General features: G+C 34.6%; 1 protein-coding gene and 3 long non-coding RNA genes across 4 annotated transcripts in view; 2 read left to right on the plus strand and 2 right to left on the minus strand.

The window, feature by feature from the left end:
- The window catches only part of LOC126925219 (midasin), a 138027-nt gene extending 128232 nt beyond the window's left edge, over positions 1-9795 (minus strand). Inside the window, exons 1-15 of the mRNA XM_050740530.1 lie at positions 9157-9795; positions 8465-8691; positions 7476-7715; positions 6243-7267; positions 4712-6126; positions 4274-4541; positions 3995-4176; positions 3702-3888; positions 2972-3616; positions 2434-2875; positions 1937-2300; positions 1360-1677; positions 872-1171; positions 473-697; positions 174-302 (exon numbers count right to left, since the gene is read on the minus strand). Coding sequence (XP_050596487.1) covers positions 174-302; positions 473-697; positions 872-1171; positions 1360-1677; positions 1937-2300; positions 2434-2875; positions 2972-3616; positions 3702-3888; positions 3995-4176; positions 4274-4541; positions 4712-6126; positions 6243-7267; positions 7476-7715; positions 8465-8691; positions 9157-9237 — 6048 coding nt within the window. The 5' untranslated portion in view covers positions 9238-9795. The remainder of the gene's footprint in view (positions 1-173; positions 303-472; positions 698-871; positions 1172-1359; positions 1678-1936; positions 2301-2433; positions 2876-2971; positions 3617-3701; positions 3889-3994; positions 4177-4273; positions 4542-4711; positions 6127-6242; positions 7268-7475; positions 7716-8464; positions 8692-9156) is intronic.
- Positions 9796-12409: 2614 nt separating this feature from the next.
- LOC126925961 (uncharacterized) lies at positions 12410-26723 on the minus strand. Its single transcript, XR_007714196.1, has 2 exons — positions 26478-26723; positions 12410-14798 (listed from the first exon to the last, which is right to left on the minus strand). It is a non-coding gene; the product is annotated as an uncharacterized LOC126925961 (long non-coding RNA).
- Positions 13931-16355, plus strand: LOC126925960 (uncharacterized). Its single transcript, XR_007714195.1, has 3 exons — positions 13931-14079; positions 14781-14847; positions 14925-16355. It is a non-coding gene; the product is annotated as an uncharacterized LOC126925960 (long non-coding RNA).
- LOC126925959 (uncharacterized) lies at positions 16361-20797 on the plus strand. The gene is made up of 2 exons (XR_007714194.1): positions 16361-17874; positions 17965-20797. It is a non-coding gene; the product is annotated as an uncharacterized LOC126925959 (long non-coding RNA).
- Positions 26724-26977: the final 254 nt, after the last annotated feature.

Raw genomic sequence — 26977 nt, forward strand, 5'->3', positions numbered from 1 at the left:
ACATCTACGCTGGAAGCAATGTTGCTTCTCTTCCTAACATTACTAATTAAATTTCAAAATATTTTTTCATACCGTATTCGCATAGTTGCGATTAATGGACAGAATTTTCTGTCTTACGAGAGATACATTAAACGTGCAATAAAAAAACATATTACTTTTATAAAATAACTTACCTGTTCGAAGCCGCCTAAAATTTCCGTAGTATCCATCGCAGAATTGACGACGATCGATTTCAGCTTCCGCCCGGCCAGATTTGCAAGAAGATGTACGAGACTGGTCTTTCCGGTTCCAGATCCACCGATCTGTTACAGAATTGATACATATATTAGTTAACAAAATGGTATATAATTAATATTTGTAGCATTACGTAATTATATAAATTGTATAAGAATTATTTAAAAGAGCAGATAAGTCGCAAATAATTACTCGATAGTTTGTTCGAGGAAGTTAAATCAGTTTGCAAACTACTTACGAGAATGGCCATCCAATTCATGTTAACACACTGCGCGAGTCCCTTGAGGACAGTTTTCTGCTCCCTCAGGAGTAATAAATCATCGTTCTCGTACACTGCAGAATCGCTGCGATCCAATATTTCGTCTCCTAAAAAGACCTTTTCTCTCGTCAAGTGGACTGAGTACTCTGGATCTGGTAAAGGCCAATCATTTTGTAAGAAAATCTTATTGTATATCTCGATCACCTGTAATTAAAAAACATTTAAAAGTTAGATAGAAGTTTATTTCATCATATATTGTAAGAAATACATTGTAGGATTGTAAAGACATGAAATTTAATTACACAGCAAATAATATTCTCGTGAATTAAAATTATTGATATTATAAATATTAAAAACATTACGTTATATATGTCTTACATTTTTTTTATCTTCATTTGTCCTCATTCTATCAACGTAAATCAGTTGAGCGCCATTTCCGGGATTGAAAATCTTTTTTGAACTCTTTTTGAAAGCTGCCATGGTTATTTCACACCACCTAGTGACATCTCTAAGGTTCATTTCCCAAGGTGATCCCGAATGGCCCCAAGTAGTTCCAACTTGAGAGCTCAATTCTTCGTTAAACTGAATCATCTTATCGAGTAAATCTTCTGGTAGCTCCGGAAATTGAACATTTAAAATGAATTTTAGATCCCTCTGTTCCAGAGCATCTACAAAAACCTAAAACAGCAAAAGAAGCAAAATCATGAACTGATATATCTGATAACTCTACATTTAATGATCAAGAAAAGATGGATCATTATATTTTTATACGACTTTTTCCTAATATTATTTATTATCATTCCCTTATTATAGCAATATATTTGTTCTTCTATTACTCTTTTGTTTTGAATATAAAAAGAACTTACTTGTGTAAAACGGTTCAAGAATGACTTTGGAAGCCCTCTTCTAGCTCCACCTTGACGAAGAGGATTTTGACAACCAAATAATCGAGTTCCTGGCTTTACGATGAAAGACATTCCTAATTCCGGGATGTAAACTTCACCACGATGATCGAGACATGCGTTTAATCCTTCAAGAACCGATTGGGATGCAAGATTCAATTCATCCAGAAGAATCCAATCCCCATTTTTTAGAGCTCTTAAGAAAGGACCATCCCTCCATGAGAATTCACCAGGCTTCCCTCCTTCCACTGGTAAATCCGCTCCGAATAAATCCGAAATATCCTACGTAATATTTAAAAATTTTATAATAATAATAAGTTTTAACATTTTGGTTCAATTGAATTCTTTTCTTCTTTTTTTTTACAAAAGACTCATAAACGACATTTTAAGTTTTATAAAATAAATGCAATACATTAAAGCTGATGATACTATAAAATTGCAAATTTAATATTCCAGTATATAGAAATAGCAAATCATCTTATTTTATTCAGTTGAATTACTTAATAAATTATATAATAAAGAAAGAAGAAGGAATAGTTACCGTTTGATCGCTTAAATTTAATCTAAGAAGACGATGTCCAGATGCTCTGGCAAGTGCAGAGACTAAACTAGTTTTGCCAACTCCTGGACTACCTTCCAATAGTATTGGTTTCTTTAATTGCAAAGCACGTAAAACTTTCAGAGTATTCATTTTTGTAGTTGGGCTTGCAAAAGCAAATCCTACATTGCTTGGAATTTGTACATTTCCCTTCTTAATATAAAATGGATGTATTCCAAATTTATCCTTATAATTGTCGACATCAAATTCTTCATTGTTTAATATTAATTCAGATTTTAATGTACTCTGTATTTGTTGTTTAATAAATTTCAATGCAGAATCCTTAAAACTTTTCAACTTCTTTGAACTAAAATAATTTAAAATATTTCAGTAAAAAACTAATCAATATAATTATAATTAACTAATATGTAATGATTCATTAAAATAGAATTTGATTAAAATTTTATAAAATCTAATTGATAATAATTCATAGCACTTACTTTTCTGCTGCAGTTAAACCAGATCCAAGCCCATCGATATAGCTTAAAGCTGCACCATGGAAAAAAGCATCCCCTACCCCTAAATCTTGACAAGAATTAATAAAATTCACCCATGTAAGGATATCTCTGACACTAACGACAAGCTTTTTTCCTATTTCTGTAGTTTGTATCCACTTTATGAATTCTATTATTGCTGCAGGAACAGTTTCCTTGTATTCTTTATGTAGATTGTGTACCATAATACACTTGAGATCATCCAATGAAACACAACCTTCGCACCAAATTTCCGTGAATCTATTCCTAAGAGCTGGTGAAAGTTCTTTTTTGCCATAATCACCACCAGGATTCATTGTACCAACGAAAATGAAATTTTCATGTGCAGTAACTGTTGCATTTTCTTCAGTTGATGGCTTTTCAGCAATTAAAAGTTTACGTTCAGGTTCTAGAAAAAATTAATTAATTCTAATATTATTTAAATAAAACAATCCTAATTAAATACCTGTTATGTGATTAAAAACAATTCAAGATAATAAATTACCTAGAAGAGAGTTCAGTCTTTCAAGTACGCTATCGTCCGCCAAAGAGATTTCATCTACTAAAAAGAAGCCTCCATCTTTCATAGATTTCACTAAAGGACCATCAACCCATTCGAACAATTTCTGATTTTCTCTATGTTCTCTAACTGGACGGAGACTTCCAAGAAAATCAGAAGCTTCTGTATGCATATGGCAGTTGACAATACTAAGTTCTTGTTGTCTAATTACAGACAATAGTTGACAAACTGTAGTTTTTCCACCTCCTGTTTCACCAATTAAAAGAACTGGCTCTTTAAAGTCACAGGCTTTCGAGAGAAGTACTGCCATTTTGCGCATTTGATATGTCCAGACTACATGTTCAAATCCTGGAATCTTCTTTGACAAAAGAGATTCCAAGATTGGCTTAGTCACAGTAGAAGTTTTTTCAGAGAGTGAAAATAGAGCATCTGGACTAACATCTCTTTTTAAATGTTTCTTTAGCACTTCTATGATTTCTAAACATTCTTCTGAGTGACGAACTTTTGAAGAGAGAACCAAATATCCTTCGTCCGCTAAATGTTGACTCCAATCATACAAAGTGCCTACAATATCGGGTGCCAGGTGATATCTTTCTGCCCAGCGAAACAAATCTCTAAGGGTTATGAACCCTACAAAAAATGGAAAAATTACCTTCTTAATATTTACTTCTTAAAAATATTTACTAATAAATAATGCCTTAAGACAATAATATACCTCTTTTTCCCGCAAAAGTTGCAGTACCCTTTCTTCGTACTTGAAGTTCTGTCATTACATTGATTACTTGCTTGCAATATGTTTCTGGCATCTTACACCTTTTGTGTAGAATTATTTGGAGCTCTTTAGGTGGAATTTCATCAAAATGTAACTCGACAAATCGATTTCTAAATGCACGTGATAATACCTAGTAAGAAATAGAAATAAAAAATCACATGAAATACTAACAAGAAATTATTTGTTATAGACCAATACATTTATTTAAATTGGATTATTTGTTTATAAAATATTACCTTTCTTCCACCATATAAACCTGGAGGGTTTTGCGTAGCAAAAAGCATGAAATTATCATGTGCTTTTACAATTTGTTGAGTTTCAGGAATAAACAACTCTCTATTATCATCAAGAACTCTATTCAAAGCTTCTAAAACATCACTAGGTGCTAAATTTAACTCGTCCAAAATTATCCAATATCCTGAAGAATATTAAATTATTTCAGAGGTATAAAAGTAAATAATTGAAACATATAATATCATAATAAAAAGGATAATCAAAAATTAAATTCATCGTACCTCTTCGCATAGCGTCTACTAGAATACCCTCTTTAAAAACTAACTTTCCTGAAGAATCAGCTACATAGGTACCAACGTATTCCTGCAGGTCTGTGTGTTCATGATTATTAATTCGCACACAGGTATGTCCAGAAGCCTTCGCTAAGTATGTTATCAAACTGGTCTTTCCTACTGAAGTATCCCCTTGCAGTAATACAGGCATTTTACCAATAGACACTACTCGCACTAAGTCTTTCAAATTTTGCTTCACTGTTTCTGTGAGGATATACTAAAATCAAAGAAGATATTAAAGTTTTACTTATTTTATCTTTATCTTACTTTGCCTACAAAATCTGTTTTTTTTGTATATACATATTTAACATACTGCTTAATTTTTATAGCAATGAAAGCTAAAAACTTCTTAATAGTAAAATTCTCTTTAAAAGAATACAAACTTACATTTTCTGGAATCTGTGGCTCAATATCACCTCTAGAGATCCAATAACCCTCAAAGCATATAAAACTCTCAGCATGACCACGTGGCCTTGGAATTGGAGTTCCAATAACAGCACTGGCAGCTTTTTCTCCTAAGATAGCCTTTACAATCATTCTTTGTACTATTGGGTAAGATTTACTATCTAACTGTGTTAGAAAACTTAAACAAAATGCTTCATATAAGGATCTCATTATATTTCCACAAGGATTCTGTGCAGATACACTTAGAGCACGACATAGTGTTCTCAAACTGTAATGTGGCTTATGCCCAATTCCATCAAGAAGACTGGTTTCTGCTTCTTTCCTGACACTTAAGTAAAATTTGACAATATTTTCAATCTTTTCTGGTGGCAGATTTAAATCATTCAGATATGAACTTATTAGAAGTTGTAAGTCTGATTTTTCTGTGAGTTCATCAACAAAGAATTCTGTAAATCTATTCCTCAGACCCATGGGAAGATCTTTTTTCCCAACATCTGTTGCAGGATTCATACAAGCAAAAATTGCAAAGTCTTTGTGCCTTTTAATTGGTTCTTTGTCTCCACGCTCTAATAAAGATAGAGATCCGCAAGATCCTTCTAATAAACCAGAAAGACATTCTAATGTTTCTGCAGTAGCTAAATTTATCTCATCTAACAAAACCCAATCTCCATTTTTCAGTGCTTTGACTAGACTACCCTCTACAAATGAAAATGCTAAAGAAAACTGACTTTGCACTTGAGACTGAAGTTTTTCTAATTTCTCTGCTAGTTTCTCCCATTTCTTTAAAACTTCTACCTCATTTTGATTTTTTGTAGACGTCTTCAGTCTTTTCAAAGCAGCACTAGTGCTATGAATCATTAAAGTAATCAACATCTTCCACTTTCTTCCTTCAAAGCAACGCCCAATATGATTTAAATATTTTAAATTTGGTTCAATTGCAAAATAAGATCGAAATAAAATCTCGAATTCTTCGCGAATTGGGAGAATCAAAAGTTTAAGATCTACCGGTTTGTAGCCACCAAGTAAATCTGTACTTTCACTCTGTTGGTTCATATTTATTACTATCAACTTGTGGCCTGTTATCTGCGCAAGGTATTGTACGCAACTTGTTTTCCCTGTGCCAGTTTCTCCAACTAGAAGAACTGGCTCTTTCTGTACAATACAGCTAGCTATTCTTTCCAAAAGACATACAGATGGTCTTGTATAAGAAAAATTGGAACTTCTAGACTCTATTTTAACTCTATCAGCTTTTTTTATCTCTAACTTTGCTCTACCAACAATAAGACATTCTTTGTGGAGATTTACAGATGGTTTATGTACTTGAGAAAAAAATTCTGCTTTTGTTTTTACAATACCTAATTTATGTGCCACAGCTATTGCCAACTTTAAACGTTGTACTGAAATAAAAAAATAACAACATGATTCATCACTTATGAAATTTCTTTATAAGCATTTAATTAATCATTAATCATTCAGCAATAATAGATATTTTTATAAAGTATACTTTACATACCAGAATTAGGTACAGAGCAGCAAAAAACATCTAAAGCATCTTGAAAAATCTTCAGGCCTGAAGCAGGTGAGGATACATCAAAATCAACTACAGCTCTAAAGCACCACTTAATCAAATCCCTGGTAGAAATTTGTCTAGTATTCCTTACACTATTCACAATGTCATCTTCATGGTTTCCAGCAGAAAACAATAAAAACACATCAACCATTTTTACAGCTACTGTATGCAATATTGGAAATAAGGTTTGGACAATTGTAATGAGTTCTTTCTTTGATAACGACTCTATGTTAACACATGACCACTGTTTCTGCATTGGCATTTGAAATGATTTTTGTGTTCCTCCAGAACTCAATCTTCTAGTAACAAATAACTGAAACCCACTTTTCACGTGTATCAAGTCTCTGTATCCAGGGACTGATAATGTTTTAGTTTCTATAAGTTGTCCGATAACGCTAATAACATCTGTCGCAGCGCAGTCAATATCTTCTAAAAGCAGCCATTTGCCAGATGATACAGCTTCAGTCAATACTCCTGGTTGCCATAAAAATTCTCCAGGAATATCAGTACATCTGTACATTCCTAATAACATTTTAGAATCTGTTTGATCACCTAATTGCACTTTTGCAAATTTCTGTGCATCGTGACCAGTAGCTTGAGCTAAAAACTCTATTAATGCAGTCTTTCCAGAACCAACTGCACCTTGTAAACATACACATTTATTGGAAGAGACTGCCAAAGCTAAATTTCGTAAATTTTGCCGTGTAGATGGTACAGGAATTAGATTTAATTCATTTCTATTTCCAGATTTTTCAAATATTGGAAGTAAAATTCCTCCAATGGAAACTACAGAAGGTACATCAGGAATTCCATCTATTTCTTTGGTATCTTCACAAGTTATATTATTTCGATTAACTTCTTTACTTTTAACAAAGTACTCTTGATTGTTAGAAACAAAATCACTCACATGAGATAGATAACAAGATTCTGACATTCCTAATACAATAGCAATACAATTTATTGCTACCCTGAAAGATAATTAAAAATTATTCTTGTATATTTTGTTTTGACTTAAGACACTTTTTTATTTTACTTATTTAAAACGGAATTTTATCAAATTTATTCCCAAACAACTACTCCATTTAATAAAAATCATTGGATTAAAATCTTTTCCTATTAGTAATTTTATTGAAAATATTAAAAGGAGATATCATATTTTTTAGTTTCATATCTTACCATCTAACACCTTCATCTTCATGAGTCAAATATTTATAAAATTTAGACCAATTCCACGCATATTTAAAGTGTATTGGTGCACTACATAGAATATCATAACAAGCAGTTACTAAATCATAATCAGATACTTTTGTGACAGATATTACTCTTTGCCTATTACGTCTCTTTAAAGGAGGACCACGGTCAACTTCTATAAATTCAAATGGAGCTGGATTTACATCAAAATAATGTAGAACAAATCTGTAATAAAACAATATTCATTTACAAATCAATTTCAAATTTTATATCATTTAAATATATCTTATAATTATTTTCAATAGAGAACTGTTGGCAATAATTATTTTTTAAATAATTAATAATTTTTTATTTTTCCGTAATTGTATATTTGATTCGTAGAAAACATATTTTACACTACTGAATATTGCTATAAAATAAACAAGACTTTCCCAAACACACTTTTCAACGTTACAGTTTAATATAATTATGCTATAAAGTATACAAATTTACATACTACTAAACATAGACGACTATGCTTATATATTTACGAAATAAGAAAAAGATTACTTGTATATGTCTGCACTAAATTAATAATACAACTAAGAAAACAACACAGAATACTGTGTTACAAACACCTTTAATTTTTTCCAAATATATTTTACATTTATTACACATTTCATCAATTGATAATTCTAAATTTAAGTAATAAAAAAAGTATAATACACAGAGTATCAGAAAAATATTGTTTGTATCCTGTAGGATATTCTCCAACCTGAAAGATTCAACCTAAAATGTTATGGAATATGAAAGAATTATAATGTTGAATAAAGTACTATTCAACCTAAAATATATTGCCTATAAGTAAGAGAATATAATTTCATGATAATATTTTCGCTGTTAATAATCACATATTAGTGTAAAAGAAATATATATATATACATACAAAATAACATAAAATATAAAGTATTCTATGTAACATTAAAAATACATACACTAATATATCCCGATTCTTGGAAAGTAATTTGGCTAAGATAACTGAATTTAATTTATGAATCAAATCTTCGTCATCAAAGGAAATTTTATCCATTGAAATGCTTTTCATAATTAATGCTGACAATAATTGTGGGAAACATTCTGCTACATCCTCTGTTGTTTCTGGATTCATTAAGAATTCACATAAAATGTCTAAAATTTGTTTATGCTCATCCTCGCTTGGTTCCTACAATAAAATTACACAATGTTATGAAATAAGATTAATGAAATATATTTTGAAGAATATAACATTATTAAATAATGAAAAAGTAAGACACGTGATACATTTTAATCAAAACTCAATTTAAAAATAAACAGTAATTAAAGCATTAGAAAAAGTTTTGCATTTTCTATAAATTTTGTCATGTTTATTTCGCGTATAAAATTAAATGAATGAATAAAATGAACATTGTATGTGTTACAAATAAACACAGTTTGAAGGTACATTATTTTCATCCATTTATTATATATTAAAAATTAGATGAAAATATTACTAAAATTCATAATTACTAACAGTAACCTACAATGTGAAATTTATACAATAAGAAATAGTAATAGCAGGGAAAAATAAGAACACAGATATTGATAATTGTGATATTAACAAACGAAAAGAGGATATTTAAAATATTTCAAAAAGATGTTTCTTACTTACTTTGTCAATTCTAAAAAATGAGAGTTTCTGCACATACTTTTCGTTTCGTTTAATAAACACTGACAAACTTTGTGAAAACATATTTGAAAAACTAGAAATCAAGTTACACGTGCAGTGCCGGATAAATATTGAAATCAATGCGTAAGCAACCACGTGCTTACAATCAGTAGCCAATGTTCGGATGTTCCTTTTTAAGGCGTACAATTCCTCGACTCATAACAAAAAAATTCCCTAAATTACTTGCGGTTTCTTAAAGCTAAAAACCTACCTATCATATGTTTGCTATCATTATGAAATATAAGATCAAGTATGTAGTTAAAATTTGAAGCTAAAAAATAATTGCAATGATTTCAATCGTAAATTACGTATCATTAATATAATTTGCTACAGGTAGAAATAATTTCATATAAGCAGATATTAAGAATTTCATGATTTATAAATTACCAATGAAAAGTTAAATATTAACTTTATTTCCAAAATTCAAATAATATACATTTTTTAAATGTATATAAATGTTTTTTCATATGTCTTTATTGTAAAAGAAGAAAAGATGTCCATTAAGTTGCTTTAACAGAAATAAAAATAGTATCTTTATATATATAATAGTATGTTATAGATGATTTTGAGTATTATTTTGTTATAGTGCTTAAAATAAGTGCTATTATTATTATGTATTTGATATATGAAAAGTGGCAATTTTAATTAATTTAGTTTTTCTAATAAAATTGATATGTTTTGTTATAATATTATAGTATAAATCTTATCATCATATATATGTAACATTGTTATAATACAATTAATATTTTCAACTTATAGATCATCTTCAGACTATATAACAAGAATTATGCATAACTATTTGAAACAATTAGATGAAACAATAATAAAAGGTAATAATATGTAATCTTTTAACCACTTGCAATGAAATTGTTTTTATATATATATAAATTGGCAATTTAGACGATGAAATTCAAATTAATTCTTTTATCATATGATAAAATGTAAAATTATTTTATTTGCAAGAATAAATATTTGTTTCTGTGAAATTTTCAAACCACGCTTAGTACTTATTACACAATTTAAAATTTAAGATACTTAAAATAAATAAGAATACCTATTTTATATATAAATCAAGTTTAATAAAAAATATACAAGGCTTAACTGTAAACACATGTTCTGGACAGTACAAAAGTTGTACTTTTAGAATGTCTCTGTACAACTTAATAATATAAATCAGAAAATCTCAGGATGTGAGTTAAATTCATCTCGTAACCTCCTCTCAATTGCAGGTAGAGATAGGTTATCAACCTGAACGTTAAAGCTGACATAAACAGCTATTGAAAGTTTCTTTGAAAGTCTCTTGGCAAGACTGGTTGAAAATTCATTGGCAATTGATCCCATAATCTTCGTTGTAAGTGGTTCCTTTTCGTATGGTGATTTGATTGCGAATGACAAATCATTCATGGCATTCTCATTATAATCACCTACCCACAAATAGAGGGAATTTTCCATTTTAATTACATGACATGAGATTGACAAGTCACCGACTTTTGCCACAAAATCGTGAAACTTAACGTCACAATCGCTATTCGTTATTTCTTCTACTTCTGACTGATTTTCCATGTTTTAACTATTGTTCAGCTCGTTTGTTTTTGATTTCAGATCTGCTGACTACGAGTCTATTTACTCTACAGGCGAATCAGTGGAACTAACACGAAGTACAATTTTCAACCGATAGATAACGCTACCATGCCCAAAATAGCGCATTTTACATTAAACGAATGTAATTAATTAATTAAATAATTAGAACAAAATATATATATATTTTCACACTGTATACATAAAAGACTTTTCCATAAGGGGGATATACTTTGAAGAATTTTCCCTGTTATCAATTGAATAAAAAAGTTAGAATTAAAAGTTAAATTAATTAAATTTTGCCAGCGATAACTACCCTAACAATTATATTTTACTCGTTAATTTATAATTTAATTTGCGATTCTTTTTAAATATAAACACATACGCCTTTTTGCTATATGAAAAATTGAAAAATTAACAGGGTTTCAGAATTGAAATAAAAATAATATCTCATTTCTACAGCAGTCTACGCTTGGTATAATAAAAAAGTCAACGATTATGATAATTACAATATCTACGCAAGAATGAATTCTAAAATTAATTCTAAACTATGACTTTAAAATGTTTTCCCATATGTTCGTACCATAAGACAGAAGACACAAGAGGTGAGTGTTTTTAAGTCACCCGTTATATCTAGCGAAGCTTATTGATATACCTGCAGCAGAATCACCTGCATGTGCAGTGAGCTGTATACCTAAGCCTCTAAACGGTCGCGGCGCGTATAATTTATGAATTATTATTTTGTACTATAATGTTGGCCCCACTGTACGCGCGGCTGTTTCAAGCCGCACCAATGGGGAGTCCCATCTTGTTGGAAACTGAGATAAAAAGCACCGCCATTGGCGTAATCTCTTCAAAAACCAGAAGTTTAGGATAAATCTACTAAAACGATACATCTTTACCTTGAAATTGAATTTTTTTTTTTTTGCCAAATATGTACATTGTTTTAAATGTTATACGAATATTATAATTATTCCGATTTCCGGTATTTCCATTTATTTTACCTAGTGGTTTCAGTATCTTTTCATAATATGGATATTTCTTCGCTTCTCAGAAAAAAAGAAAGATCTATCCTTGCGAAATAATTCTTATATTCAGCAAGATAAGAAGTTCTGTTTAAATCCTGTATTATAATCATCCATCACGAATAATGTGATGTCCAATTAATTCTGAATTAATTAAACAGTCGCACGTTTCAACCGATATAACTAATTCACGATTTCAGTAATTGATTTTGAGTTTATTAATAACCTCGAGGATCGTATTTAATTAGAAATGTATTATGTACATTGACTCAGCAGAAGTAGTCTCTAATTTATTACGTATTTTACATGAAACAGACTCTACATTGTGTTACATAAATTGCATATAATTACGGCAATCTTATCTAATTATCCAAGATCCATAAAGTTGTTTATTCGTATCACGACGAAGGAACTAGGGAGAAGGAGATTGTAAAACACAGGAGGAAAGAAAGGAAATTATTTGAATTCCCTTTTTTTTTTTGTCATTTCTACGAGGTATTTGTCATTTCAGATAAAATTCATAGCTTCCATACGAAATCCGTATGAAATGTATCTGGATAACAGAAAAATTTTATTTTCCTTATAACAGTAAATTCCGTATTATATTTTATTTCGAAGTAAGAAATCAATGATCATTAACACTTCTACCTTTGGATATTATGCTTATAATACGAACGGTATTCGATTCTATTTATCGACTTAAGTTACAGGTAATTTAATTAATATCTTTGCTTGTATATCTTATACATGGCAGAATCAAAGTATTGATTTAAAAAGATATTCATGCTTGTTACGTCGTACAATTAATTTCCTTATTGCTCTTGTTAACTGGTAATTTTCGATGTTCCACGGTGTTTCCCTTTATTATTAGTAGACATAAAACGTTAGCGTCGATAGAACATAGAAGCTCAAAGCAAATAATTATCTACGTGGGATACATATAATTACATATATGTATTCTACTTTCTTTTTTATGTATACTTCCTTACTGTGTTTTTTTATCTACCAACTTTTTCCCATTGAAGATAGATGGTCTCCCGAACATTTCTACTTTTTTCCTTATCTTTGTCCTACAAGGCCTGTATTTATGGAAATGGGAAGTGCTATATCAGATCTTTACAAGTACTATGCTTTTGTATCTTTCTATCCTTTATGTTATCATTGAAAGAAACGAAATAATTCTCCAACAAATCGTTAATAATATATATCTTCTCATAGTTAATTATATTCTATCCATATTTTATGAAACATATGTACACGTATACGTAGACATTTAAAACTGTATTTTCTGGCAATGGAAAAGCCAATAAAATTGATTAAAATTATTTTCATTTAACTTAACATTCATCTTAAGTTTTATCAAACTGTGTCGTTGATATTGCTAAAAAAACATACAAATTGCGCCAACGACGAAAGCGCGCTGAAAACGCTGGTTTTCGTCCGATCTCCAACGTTAAGCAGCGCGTGACACGGCGAAGTACTAAGATGGGTGATCGTCGCCCCTTAGGAATTCTGTGCGTCGTTGGTACCACAAAAATAACATTTTACTTCTTTTTAGCAGATATTAGAAAATGTAAACAAAGAAGAAAGACCCGTTTTTCTGTTGAAAAGAAATCGTTCGCGTATTTTCAAGGTACGCTAGGTTCATATCATAAGCAACGCGTTATTCAAGTCACTCCCTCTGTTGCAGTGAGTTGTCGGCTATTCAAATTTCAAGTATTCTAATCTGTCTTCTCACCTACGTACATATATCTACGTACATCGCATCTCGTTTCGATAACGAGAGCAACGTTTGTCTAGCGAAGAAGTTGGAACTGTGCGTATCAAGAGAATTAAATGACAATAAGTCGCAAGAACCGTGAGTATAATTCGTTTCCTTGCTCATGTTCTCTCTAACTGCAGCATTCCGTCAGCTCCATCTGTAAGTGTCTAAACAAAACACCCTCTTGTAGAAACCAATAAACTGACTGTCTTAGAGAGTTCTTCATAGAGTGCGTATATCAAGGCGAGTAACAGCATATCGCTTCTGACCCAAGCCAAGTGGTTGTCCGACGATAGAGGGGAGGATGGGCCCCTGGTGCTGCTCGTTGCCCCACCCGTGGATATTCCGGTCTAACCAAACAAGTATCGCCTCTGTCGGTCGGTATCTCGACCCGTAGATCGGATCGCGATCGATAGTTACGCCAATGGGTTGAAACGAGGCAGCAGAGAGAGAAAGAGAAAGGAGAAGAAGAGAGGAGAGCGGCGGCCGATGGCGCGGCAGGTAGAGGCGAGGGTCTCGGCCCGTGTATACTATAATTACGAGTAACTCAGCCACATTTGCGTTGATCCGACACCTTAAAGATAACATTTAGCGGCCCCTTTTATCTCCGCGGCAAACAAACCAATTTATACCTCAGCTCGCTTTGTGCCTGGCTCTGTCTTTGTTTTACCAACGCTCAGTCTCGCTCTCCTCCTCTCTATCGCCGAAAAAAACCCCGCCCCGAACTACGAATTAGGAGCATCCTTCTCCTCCTTTTACCATCTTGCTTGCTCTCGTGCCTCTCCTTTGCTTCCCTTTGTGCTGCTTTCTTTCCTTGCATCTTCCTCCTCTTCGTCTTCGCCTGTTTCTTCCTCCGCTATTTTCCTCTTCTTCTTGTTCTTCGCTGATTTTCGTCTTCTTCTTCGCCGGCTATTTTGCTCGTGTCCTTGATCCTATTCTAGGGTCTTCGTCGCCTTCTCGCGCTGCTGCCTTGGCCGCTCGTTCGTCCTGGTTTGTCGGTGGTCGTTAGATTTTGGTACGAGCGTCTTGATGTAACTCTTGATGTCCCGCTGTTCTTCTGTTTCTTTTTTGTTTTCTGGTATTTCGCGGAGGAATTTCAATTTTGGTAGCAATTACGGCGGAGTTTCTTTCAACCGGTCTTTATGCGACCTCAACTGGATGAATGAGTGACCGGTTAATCCAAGGATACGCGTATATTCCAGATACGCGCCAGATGACACCTGGAAGAAAAGACGCTTAAACACAGACTCCTTTCACTTCCTAAACACCGTAAGTATTACGTTGACATACCGTAGAAATATTTTTCACAATTTCTATACATTGATGCACACGATTAAACTTTCCAGTCAAAATTCGCAAGTACATGAACATCGGTATCTCGTTGATTTTTTAATCGTCTCAATAACGTTTACGTATACCGTTACCAGAGAAGAAGAAAAAGAAGAAGAAGAAGAAGCGAAATTTGGACGAAGAAAACCGATAGAGTGGCAGATTGTACGGAGAGGCGTGCAGTGGAAGATTGAAATTAATCAGCTCTTGGACGGATCATTATTTCTATTATCCTGCGTTTCGCTCTCAGCAAGTTTCACAGCGAAGGACAGCGGACTTTCTCAAATTTCACGTGTATTATTTACTCAATTGGTCACGGTTCTTCCCTCTCGCTGGCCTTCTTAATAGACGGCCAGATGGAGTTAGTCAATGCCTAATGAATTACTTATCGCTGAGGGAGGATCGGGGCAGCGAGAAAAGGGCGAGGGAGATTTGATTAATGATTATAGTTGTTCGGTTAACATCTGAGATTCCGCTTTTTTCTCCCCTGCTGTATTATTGGCTTCTACTGTAAACTTATTAACCTTACGTTTTCATCCGTCCTTCCTTTTGTATGTTTTCTTTGTGAATGATTATATATGGGAGGCAGGCTCGGGTAAATTTGATTTCTAATACAAATAAAAAATAACTACTCGAAAGAAGGGATCGTTCGTTGCTTTTAACTGAAGAAACGACAGAGGGAAAAATATCAATCGTTTTGTAGCGAGCTATTTAATAGCGACATAATTATAGAAGCAAAAGCAAGAGCAACATGAACAGGCAAATTTATATAAGCGAAAATTTATCGTGGCTTTTTTTAACAAGAAGATGCATAATTTATACTGATTATGTAGTTTGATGCTGCGCACAGAAGGATAAGGAAGAGGAAGGAGGAAAAATTAAAGAGCCGATCGAGGTCGTTAGAGATACAATCTCCGGAATTGCCGATCAAAAGCTTGAAATCAGATCCCACGGTTGTGATTATGGCGTCATGAGCGGTAATGGGATCGTATCAACCTGAAATTTTATTACTTTCAATATTTGCCACGTCCGCAATCCCACGTATCCCAATTTCCCATTTATTTTCATCTTTCGTGCATATTTTCCATTTTTAAGATACACGTCGCTGCCTTTCCAATTCCATGATATTCCAAAATATTCGTAAGATAAAACGACGCTATAATAATAAACACGGAGTGTTGTAACGCGCTCCCTTCCTGCCGTGACATAAAACGATAATAAAATGTAAGATAGTTTATCGATCGACAGGTTGGCGCTTCTTAGATGCCCATCTTTTCGCTGCCCTTCAACAACAAATTTTATCTCGCGATATACCGCGATAGGATTCTCATGCCGAGCCTTCCCACTTGCAATTTTCTAACCGATTTATATTCCGTGAAAAACAATTAAGTGGCTGTATATTTCTCAACGACAACCGTAAATTTCAACACGTCGCTACGAGGATAGATGGATTCACACTGCTACACAGTTTTGTACTGCGTGTTCGTTGTTGCGGTAGATACGCAGAATATACTTAGCTGCGCGTCGCAAGTTACCTGTTTAATGTGAAGAAATATCTACTACGTGGCCGAATCACAAGATCACGATGTATTAGGATGGCAACTAAGTGGTTGCGGATTTTGCCATTAGGTGGTAATGACAAACCTCGCAATCACTTAGTTGCCAACCCAATATAAATATGTAGGGCGCGATCTGTACGAGTCAGGCGGACAAAAAGAAACGGAAGCTCCGGCGTATTATCATGGAGCGCTGCAGCTTCCTAAACCCTCGCCAAAGAAACCAGCGAAGGAGGAAACGCAGAGCGTGGCGGTAGGCAGAAAAACCTTCGAAACGAGGAGTGAAACAGGTGCCAAGAAAACACGTTCGCTCGTGCGCTCGCGCGTGCAGACATTAGTCGCCACTGTCGGCAGTCGCGCGCCCTCGTGAAGGTGCGTTTTCACCGACTTCTGCGGGCGCCTTTTTTCCCTCCGCTTTGCGAATATTCAAGCGCGGACGAGCGTTGTTTCGTTGCCCGGCGATCGCACGTCGAACCGGAAATCCAACGTCCGAGTGCTGTAAAGGCTGGTTCATACACGGCTACAGGTTTAATCGAGCAAGGCGGGCGAGCGGAGCTGAATTTAGGCTGTTGATTCGCAGAAAAGTAACGTTTTCGTCTTCGTCCACGGCGATCCTGCAACGCGAAAAGCGTCAATTCAACTCGCTGCTTGAACTTACTTAAACTACTGGCCGTGTGTGAATCAGCCTTAAGGGCGCTGCAATCGCGCGATTGGGGACCAGACCGAGTTTAGATGACTTTGGAATCGTTGTAGACGAGTTTGCGAACAGATTCGTGAAATTCGATAACTGTTTACGGTATAACGCTATCGCCGCTTTGGTGTAAACTCGGCCTGAGAAACCTTTGGATGTGGAGAAGTCGCTGAAACACAGCAACGAACTGCTACACGTAGCGAGAAACACGTCGATGAACCATCGAAAACAGTGTTCTCCTCTTATGTGATCCAAGCTCGAACGAACGAAAGCAAATGAAAAAGACAAAAAGCGAGCAAGAAGAGAAGAAAAAAGAGAAGAGATATATAAGAACCTTCGAAGAGACTGAAGAGTAGAGCGAACAGATAGAAACAGAGTAAATGCTACAGCTTAGAGCGAAGAAGGATAGGACGAGGCCAAGGGATAAAAAAAGAAAAAGGAAGAGCGTGTTTTCGAGCGGAGAAAAGGATCAAAGGAGGCTGAGAAGAGAGCAAGAGGCGAGAGACTGGAGGATCGAAGGTGTTTTTCGGGGCGTGGCGAGGGCCGCGTGATTACCAGGAGGATCGGTTAGCGCGGTGAGAGTTCAAAGCATCAAAGAGGCCCGACCAGCGAGAAATTGCTTAGGATTCATCTGCCGGCACGGGACCCTCCGGACGCGTTTCGTTCTCTTCTCTTCTCTTCTCTCCTCGTTCTCTATCTGTTCTGCGGCCGGGGTATTGTGTGCGTACCAGGCGTCGGGGGAACCTTCCCCTGCGCCTCTCTGCACCTTTAACGGATTGCCCTTTAACTAACGATCGAATGCCTTTGCAGGAATACGCCTGGCACCTTGGACCGCGATCCGACTCTGCTCGAGAGCACGACTCCTTCACCGTGATGGGCCTCGCAGCACTCGCGGCGGCAATATTTTTGGAGATCGCTGGATGGATGGATGGAGTTTGTATAGACCATCGATATTGCCACTTGGTTCGCTTAGGGGCGATCGTTAGGTAAGACGAGATGATGGTTTGCTTCGTGACACTTTGCGGTCGCGATTCTTGGTGAGAAACTCAGATTCAGAAAAAGGACGATTAGCGATGAAGTTGACCCGATGAGTGATGAAGGATTTTAAAGGCAGAGGATACGTATGACAACGTTGTGAAGCTTTCGATGGAATTGCACCAGGTGGTCAACCAACCCAGATGTTACAACTTATTTTTCAGAGAGCGTAGGTTAGCTAGGAAATTGAAAATATTCAGCCGTTGACGAATCGTTGAAGAGACTTTCAACGCCGAGGAAGCAAAAAGAAGCAAGTGTTCTTATAAATATGAAAACGTGGCCGTTCATTAGCAGTGCCACCTAGCGGCTAATTTTATGAAACTGCGTAGACAAAATAATAAAACCATTGAAAATATTGCAAGATTCCATACTAATTCTAATTCTATAATTCTTGTAAGTGTCACACAAGTATACGATAAATTACAATTTATCTATTAAACTGTCATAAGTTACTATGAAGAGATACTGTTTGAACTTCTACACGTAAACATTGCGCACAGAGCTGTCAATATGCGAAAATACAATGTTCATTGACAGTTACAAAATACAAAACCAAAGTATAATACTTTTTACGATACAAGGACATTTCGATCGGCATTCCATCGCTGATATTTCGATTCAGCGACTATTCTCGTCGCAGGGAATACGAGTACCACACGACCGCATTCTCATGTTGAAAAATTACGACACATCAAACGGAAGCTGCACGCTAAGCGCTCGTAACTGACGAAGAGTGTCATCTCGACATCGAAATGAAAGAAATTCGTTTCAGCGTCGGAAGGTTAATTTCGAATTTGGTATAGAATGCAAGAAGCCTGTTGCAACGCTAAATTAGCGAATTTTTCGGAAATAGCTACGCTTTAAATTAGAAAAAAAGCAACAGGTTGCAGGAAAACTTCGGGCGTTTTAATCTTTCAATTTTTAAAAAGTTCAATTTTCCAGTCATTCGAAAAAAAAAAAAATAAAACGAAAATAATTCGACGAATTCCGGTGATTATCGCCATCAAATTATCCTCAACTGTGTTACTTTCGTCTCAGTCAAAATATTTCGATCTGTCGATCACATACGAATTTTCTCCATATGCTTTACAAATGCTTTCCACTGTTCCCGTACCTGTAATTCCTCTACGACACTTTTAAAGCACGGCCACGTGACGAACACGCGTCTTATTGATAGACATTTTCGCTTTTAACAATAGTTTTAGCAACTAAGATACGCAGAGCGCTTGAAATTTACCTACTCGCGAGTACGACAAATGTACTAAATAAAGTTAGGGAACTAAAGAACAAGGGACTAACCGAGTAAGAATTATGAGCGAAACGATACAGAGACATCTGTTCAAAAACGCACGAATTTTCCATTCAACGCGATATACGTAAATGGATCGTTCAAGTGAAACACTTGTTTGCGTAAATTCAGACAAATAGTTTCTACAAAGACTAATTTTCTTACACGTAACGATCAATAATTTTTCCATTGTTCGAGTCTCTAAGAATCTTGACAACTTCTCGACGATTTTTTCACATCAACTGGGGTTTGCAAAAATTTTCACGAGACCCAAACGCTTGTGTACGAATGTGCGCTAAAAGAGGGCGCTGTTTCGTTTCGAGGATCACTGGGATTTCGGTCGAAATCTGCTATATGCCAGAGGATGCTCACTTATTAGGTGCTTTATATTCTCGCGAGGATTTGCCGACGTGCTTTAAAACGGTAATCAAATTTCATTATTGGCTTCTTTACGTTGCCTGTTTTATTTTCGGACGGCTACTCTTTAGGCTACGTGGAAACTGGCAATAGTAGGACTTTGCTGATGGAATGGAATCTTCCATTGCTTGATCTCTGATTTATTTTACTGTTCGTAGAAATGTTTGAAGAAGCGAACTTTTTATGGAAATGGACGAACCGTAATTGAAAATGAGAATGTTTAGCGGTATAATAAAATCCTTACGTTTATTTTTTCCTCCAACTCTTTATGTTCGTTTATTTTTTTCGCGTCTTTTATTGATCTTAAATTAACGAAGAATTGATCGATAGAATTCTCTCTCGTTTGCTTCGAACGTTTTTCATACGACTCGGTAAATTCAGCCAGAGAAATCGATTCTTGGAATATAAACGATTTCGAAATTAAAGATACGCGTTAAACGAAATAGCGTCGTTTATTCTCCTTACAAGGCAGATGTTTCAAAAGAATAACCTACGATTAATACGAATATTTGAGGAGTTTTATTGATTTCATATTTCGCGAATGTGCTGAAACGATAAGAAAGAAGGCTGGAATTCTCAGGGTATTAATTACGTTCAATTAAGCCCGAGGATTCATTACTTTGTTGCATTCACACGACAGATTCTAATTACGCGAAACTTTTCCCAATTTAATCGCTCGAGCAGGAGCTGGCCTCTTCTTTAAACACCTTGTAATTATATACCGAAAATAAAATCTAAAAATCGTCCGTTAATTATCGTCATTCCACTTGAAAGTGTTTTTAGCGACATGACAGTTACGTAATTAATACGATTAATTAAATATCAAAACGAACGTTTTCTTAATTATACCTTTGATACCGTACGACCACGATCAAATATTTTCTCTTTAATTTCTCTTATTCGTATCCTCCGAGAAAAGGACGAAATTAGAATTCCTAAATTTCAAGTAACTTCACGTTCTCTCTGTGTGTGTTTACTTTCAGAGTTTCAAGGTACCTCATCAAAGTTATAAAACTACACTTGTACCTGATAGATTTTCAAATTCGATTTTCCCGAAACCGAGACTGCAATTGGGACAAATTTTCTGCCACGTTCTCCACTCGTTTCAATTTCACAAGTTTAAAAAAACAGAAAACAAGAAACGTTTCTGTTGTTATTTCTTTATTTAGCTTTTCAGCACTTAAACTCGCCCTGCTCGATATTACTATATTCTTTTGATAACTGTATCATCACGTAAGCGTTTATTATATATTCGATAAAGCGCCTTCTTTATGATATTCAACACTGGTAACAACATCGATCGCGCTTTTTTTTTGGTTTTTAGGTTATCTTCTGCGCTCCTCGATATTATTACTTTTAATAATATTTTCAATAAAATAATAACTATTTATCGTACCTGAACTCATAACCTATTGTTATTTCTGTATTTAGAGGTAGGACTACAATAGCTATTAGTTTATTCTTCGGATAAATCTATCACACCACTCTGAGCTGAATAATCTTTATTACACATTCTTACATGGACTAGGAATAAAAAGAAAAGAATATCTTAAATCTATCGATTATATCTAGAACAATCTTCTAGTTACTATTTATTGTAACTAGCGCATCTGCATACAGATGGCGAGCGCGAATGCACGCTGTCATTTTTAACAGTTTCTCATGTAATCGACGAATCTGTGTCGTACGATCGAGCTATTATTGGGTTGGCAACTAAGTGATTACAAATTTTATCGCTAGGTGGTATGACAACATCCGCAATCACTTAGTTGCCAACCCAATATTATCGCGTTACGTTTAGATCGACCTTTGGTTGTGCGTGCTTTTTTAATGACTTTCTATTTGCCTGACTTTTAATAGATTGATATCGATACACTGAAAATACTCTGTAACATGGTATTTGGAATAGCAATAACAGATAGACACGTTGCTCGATATGATTGATTTATTCATAGGAAAGAATCGGTTTGCAGAAGCAAGTGTTAATTTGGAAAACATCAGCGTGACGTTGACACGCTATAAAACACTTTATAGTTGAGGAAGCTCGAAAGTCGTGAGTAACGGTGAATTGCAAGAGCCGGCTGAGTTTAATTCACGTCACAGTTTTCACGACTTTAAATAACCTACCTTGCAGCCTGAAACCTCACAACCTACCGTCTGACGTCGTGTAAGTTGGACCGAGCAAACGAGAAAATCAAACAAACCGATACTCGTGGAAATATTTTTTCTGCTTGTGTAAATCTAAAATAACGTGTACATTTATTTCGGAAAGATTAATCACAGTCGTGGATACTTTTTAAAATAGAACAATTCTTTTCAAATTGGACCAAACGACCGACGTGTTCCTCGAAACTACGAGCATCAGTTTGCTGGATGACGCGTAGGAAAAACATTCTGAGAAAATTGCGATCGATCGGAATCGTAAAGATCGTTCTTTATTTTAAAATTTAAGCAACGCATTTTACACAATTATGTCGCGATTCGCGGATTACAGATCGGCGGATAATTCTCTTCCGATCGATGTTTAAAACCCTTTGAGTGCTGTGGGCGCATATAGGTGTCTGACGAAAGCTATCGGTGTGGACTAAGGACATATATATGCGCTTTCTGTAAGTGCCCGGCATGGGCTAAGGACGCATGTATGGGTTTTTCAATTTTTCCGAACACCTACGCAGAAGTAATACTATTACGTTTGTGTGAAATAAATATAAATGCATTCCTTACGGCAGTAAACAAATGCCAATGGTGCCTCGTTATTCTTGAAGTGGTCACCACTTGTAAGAAAACTCTACATCTGGTTTTTTTAGTTTTCTCAAGCACTGAATTTTTCACACACAACTAAATTATTAACTTGTGTTATATTTACTAAATTTAGTTTTCTAGTTTATTGTTTTCTAGTTTATTACCCAAATTCTAGTTAACTGTAAATTTCAATGTTTACAATAAATAATTAAAAATAACTAAAAAATAACGCTCTTGAATCATTTAATCTCGTGCAAAAGAATTACTATAACTTATTACGATTTGCGCTTTGAATAGTCAATCGACAGAGTTCAGTCTAACGAAAAAGTATTCCGTCCACAGCGATCGTCAGCGCTAGACGCGCGCCGTCCGTACGGACGACATAGGCCGCGAGTAGTCAGCACTCAAAGGGTTAACCCCTTGAATAGAATAAGACAGAGAGAATATGCTGAGAAAAACGAGCTTGAAAATTTCTCGCGTACGTCTGAACTTGGCTAAGTAGCGCAAACTACTCTTTCATCAACTGGAGATTGTTCTAGGTACGAAAAAAAGCTAGATAATAACATTTACTTGTTTAAGGCCTCATTTTCGAGAAGATAAAGTTCGATGGACGATACATTTAAAAATTTGTTTTTCTCGAAAACAAAGAATTTTATAAAAGAATTTTATTCTGAATTTTCGATTTGTTCCAAGTTTCAAGTATACTCGTCACATGCTTAAGTTCGATTTTCTCGGAAATTGAATTTTCCCGTCCTACGAAAAAATTGTTTTCTCTCTTTTTGACTCATTTTTACATCATCAGTCGCGACATAACTCTTGAAAACGCGTTGTTTAAGTTTCCCTTACAGGCTAGAAAAGTTGTAAAGAAAATTATCCCTTGTTTTTCTCTTCGCCATCTCGATCAATCGGAATTTTCTGAAAATTATTTTATCCAGTAAAACAATTGTTCTAACTTCTGAAAAACAGCACGTCGTTTGATCCGATTTCAAAAAATTTTTTTATTTATTTTTGTCATCTTAAAAAAGTATAATACAACAGCTTAATTCTATGCCATGAAATGTTGTCAAATTCAACCACCGTGCGCACTGAACATTTGTTTAAATTAAATGCACGTGTTTTCGTTAATTAGACGAGTGCACGTTATCTGGTTATCAGCGTCCGGTAGCCATCGCCCGGGATCCTCGTGTCGAATTTAAATGGCCGGTTCTCTTCTTTCAAGCGTCTGTTTACGGCTGTTGTACACGGCTCGTGCTCGCCAGATGAAAAACCGATAGATCTAGCGGTAAACGAGTGAGGAAAAAACGGAATACATACAAATACACAGAACATAGATATCTGTTTTGAAAATCAGAGAACGCAGCCAACGATTCGTTGTTCCTCGGGCTTCCTGTTTGTTTGTTTGCCCGTTCCGCGTGCCTGTTTGTCTAATTAATATTAATAAGTTCTTATCTTTCTTTTTTCTTGATCCTCTAGCGATAGCTATATTTAGAACACACAGGAGTTTTGTTCCAAGTTAAAATGTAAGGTATTACGTGGGAAGAATATTTAACATGTACACTGTGTATATATAGACATCTCGGAATAGCGTTGCCTGTTAAATTACTTAACTTTAATCATTTTTCATCATCCATAATTCATCGAATTTCTCGAAACGTAATCCACCGTCTAAGAATTGTTATTTCAGTTTCTACGTCAAAGATTTTTCTAATTTTCCCTGGCTATATATAACATCTGTTTCTTCACGGTCGTTGAACATTTAGGACGATATTGCGATGCTCTTATTAAGTCTGTGTTAAATGGATTTCTTCGCACTGCACTCGGGTTAAGAACAGCTATTTACGTGATATAATTGAAAAGAACGATAGTTTGATGTCGTGTTGTATGCTGTGATTTCTTCCGATACCAGCGCGATCTTATGTACACACGCATTAACCTATGATCATTGTAATCGGGAAACAATCAACTTTGCTCGTGCTAACTGGTAAGATCGTAGAAAATTTTATTGTTAGGTTATTCATTTTCATCGTTCCGAGTATTTCTAAACACGCGATCATCTGTTTTTCTATGCAAAGTTTTTGTTGAAAATGACAACGTGAGTTCGCGCTCGCCCTCTACATGCGGATGCGCTAGTTACAAAAAGCAGTAACTAGAAGATCGTTCTAGATGCAATCGATAGACTCGATCGATAGTTTTTAGATGCTCCTTTGTTTTTTCCTAGACCATGTAAACGTGTGCAACAAAGGTTTTTTCGGCTCAGAACGGTGTGATAGATTTATCCGTGCAATATTGTAATAACTATTGTGATCCTATCTCTGAATATAGAAATAACAACAGTTTTCTATGTAAGTTTGTCGAGATTTTCTCGATAAATAGTAATATTGCTTTTTGCATTGCGTCGTTGAAAATTGTCAAGGAAGAACCGTCGTTGCTGCCACAGCAGTTGGAAACTAATTTCTGTGTTGTCCAAAAACAGTTGGATTTATGTTTGCTGACTATTCAGGTCAAACGAAGTGAAAATCCTGAACTTTGTCCAACAAACTTCGGTTTCTTCGTTTGATAACGGTGCGCCATATTTTTCTGAATTATGTGGCCATGATAAATTCATATATTCGTAATTTATTGTTAACATTAACGCCGTTTATATGTGTTTAGAAATATTAAATTTCTATATTCACGTAATTATATAATAATACAAAATATAAAATGGAAATTATATAACTTATAAAGATATATAAGATATAATTATATTAAAATATTGAGTTGGAAACTAAGTGATTGCGGCTTTTGTCAATACCACCCAATGACAAAATCCGCAATCACTTAGTTGCCAAGCCAATATTAAACGTCGAACTTTTTGGATAATAATTACAAACTTAAATTAAAGTTAGAATCGTTAGGTGAGCGAATTTTTACTGAAAGAGAATAATATATATAAGATATAATTATATTAAAATATTGGGTTGGAAACTAAGTGATTGCGGCTTTTGTCAATACCACCCAATGACAAAATCCGCAATCACTTAGTTGCCAAGCCAATATTAAACGTCGAACTTTTTGGATAATAATTACAAACTTAAATTAAAGTTAGAATCGTTAGGTGAGCGAATTTTTACTGAAAGAGAATAATATATATAAGGTATAATTATATTAAAATATTGGGTTGGAAACTAAGTGATTGCGGCTTTTGTCAGTACCACCCAATGACAAAATCCGCAATCACTTAGTTGCCAAGTCAATATTAAACGTCGAACTTTTTGGATAATAATTACAAACTTAAATTAAAGTTAGAATCGTTAGGTGAGCGAATTTTTACTGAAAGAGAATAATATATATAAGGTATAATTATATTAAAATATTGGGTTGGAAACTAAGTGATTGCAGCTTTTGTCAGTACCACCCAATGACAAAATCCGCAATCACTTAGTTGCCAAGCCAATATTAAACGTCGAACTTTTTGGATAATAATTACAAACTTAAATTGAAGTTAGAGTCGTTAGGTGAGCGAATTTTTACTGAAAGAGAATAATATATATAAGATATAATTATATTAAAATATTGGGTTGGAAACTAAGTGATTGCGGCTTTTGTCAATACCACCCAATGAGAAAATCCGCAATCACTTAGTTGCCAAACGAATACAACGAGTTCGACGTAGAGAACAACGTACAGCGATTATGAACGTACGCTTGATCTATCAAACGATCGATTTTATATTATGCACTTGGAAGGTTCGTTGAAAAGTAGATCGTGCGGAGGCGTATTTTTATAGAAAGTTGATAGCAAGGTAGAGTCTAATTACAGAGAAATTTGTTTCCGATTTAAGAAGATGTTAAATATTTACCTTTTGCTATCTCGCCTGCCGAGCAAATTATCTTCAAGCGCGCAGTAAATTATATTCTCCGTTTGCGACTTCTTTTTTCGTGTTTCTTATCTCGAGAAGCCTCATAACGAAAGAGCGTTAGCTTCGAGGCAAACCGACGAACAGGATGGCCGATGGTCAGTTACCAAGGCAATGAGCGTTGTCCGCAAACATAGCAAAGTAAATGCATATATTTATTTAATAAAAAAAAAAAGATTGACGCGTATAAACGTGCAATTAGCGTTAAAAAATAATAATAAAAAAATCTGCAACTCTTGGACACTTCGTACTTAGAAGAAAATCGAAAAGTATTGGGATAAGATCGAGATGCTGATAATCGTGGAAATTTAATTTAATTTAACAAATTAATTTCAAACATTAAAGCAGCAAATTATCAGAGTAGAAATACTTGTACAAATGTTTTGTACAAATTTCTACTTGACGAGTACTGTCGCATCTCAATGTGTAGACACTCGGCTAAT

Source organism: Bombus affinis, chromosome 16, assembly GCF_024516045.1.
Source record: "Bombus affinis isolate iyBomAffi1 chromosome 16, iyBomAffi1.2, whole genome shotgun sequence".
NCBI classification, from domain to species: domain Eukaryota; kingdom Metazoa; phylum Arthropoda; class Insecta; order Hymenoptera; family Apidae; genus Bombus; species Bombus affinis.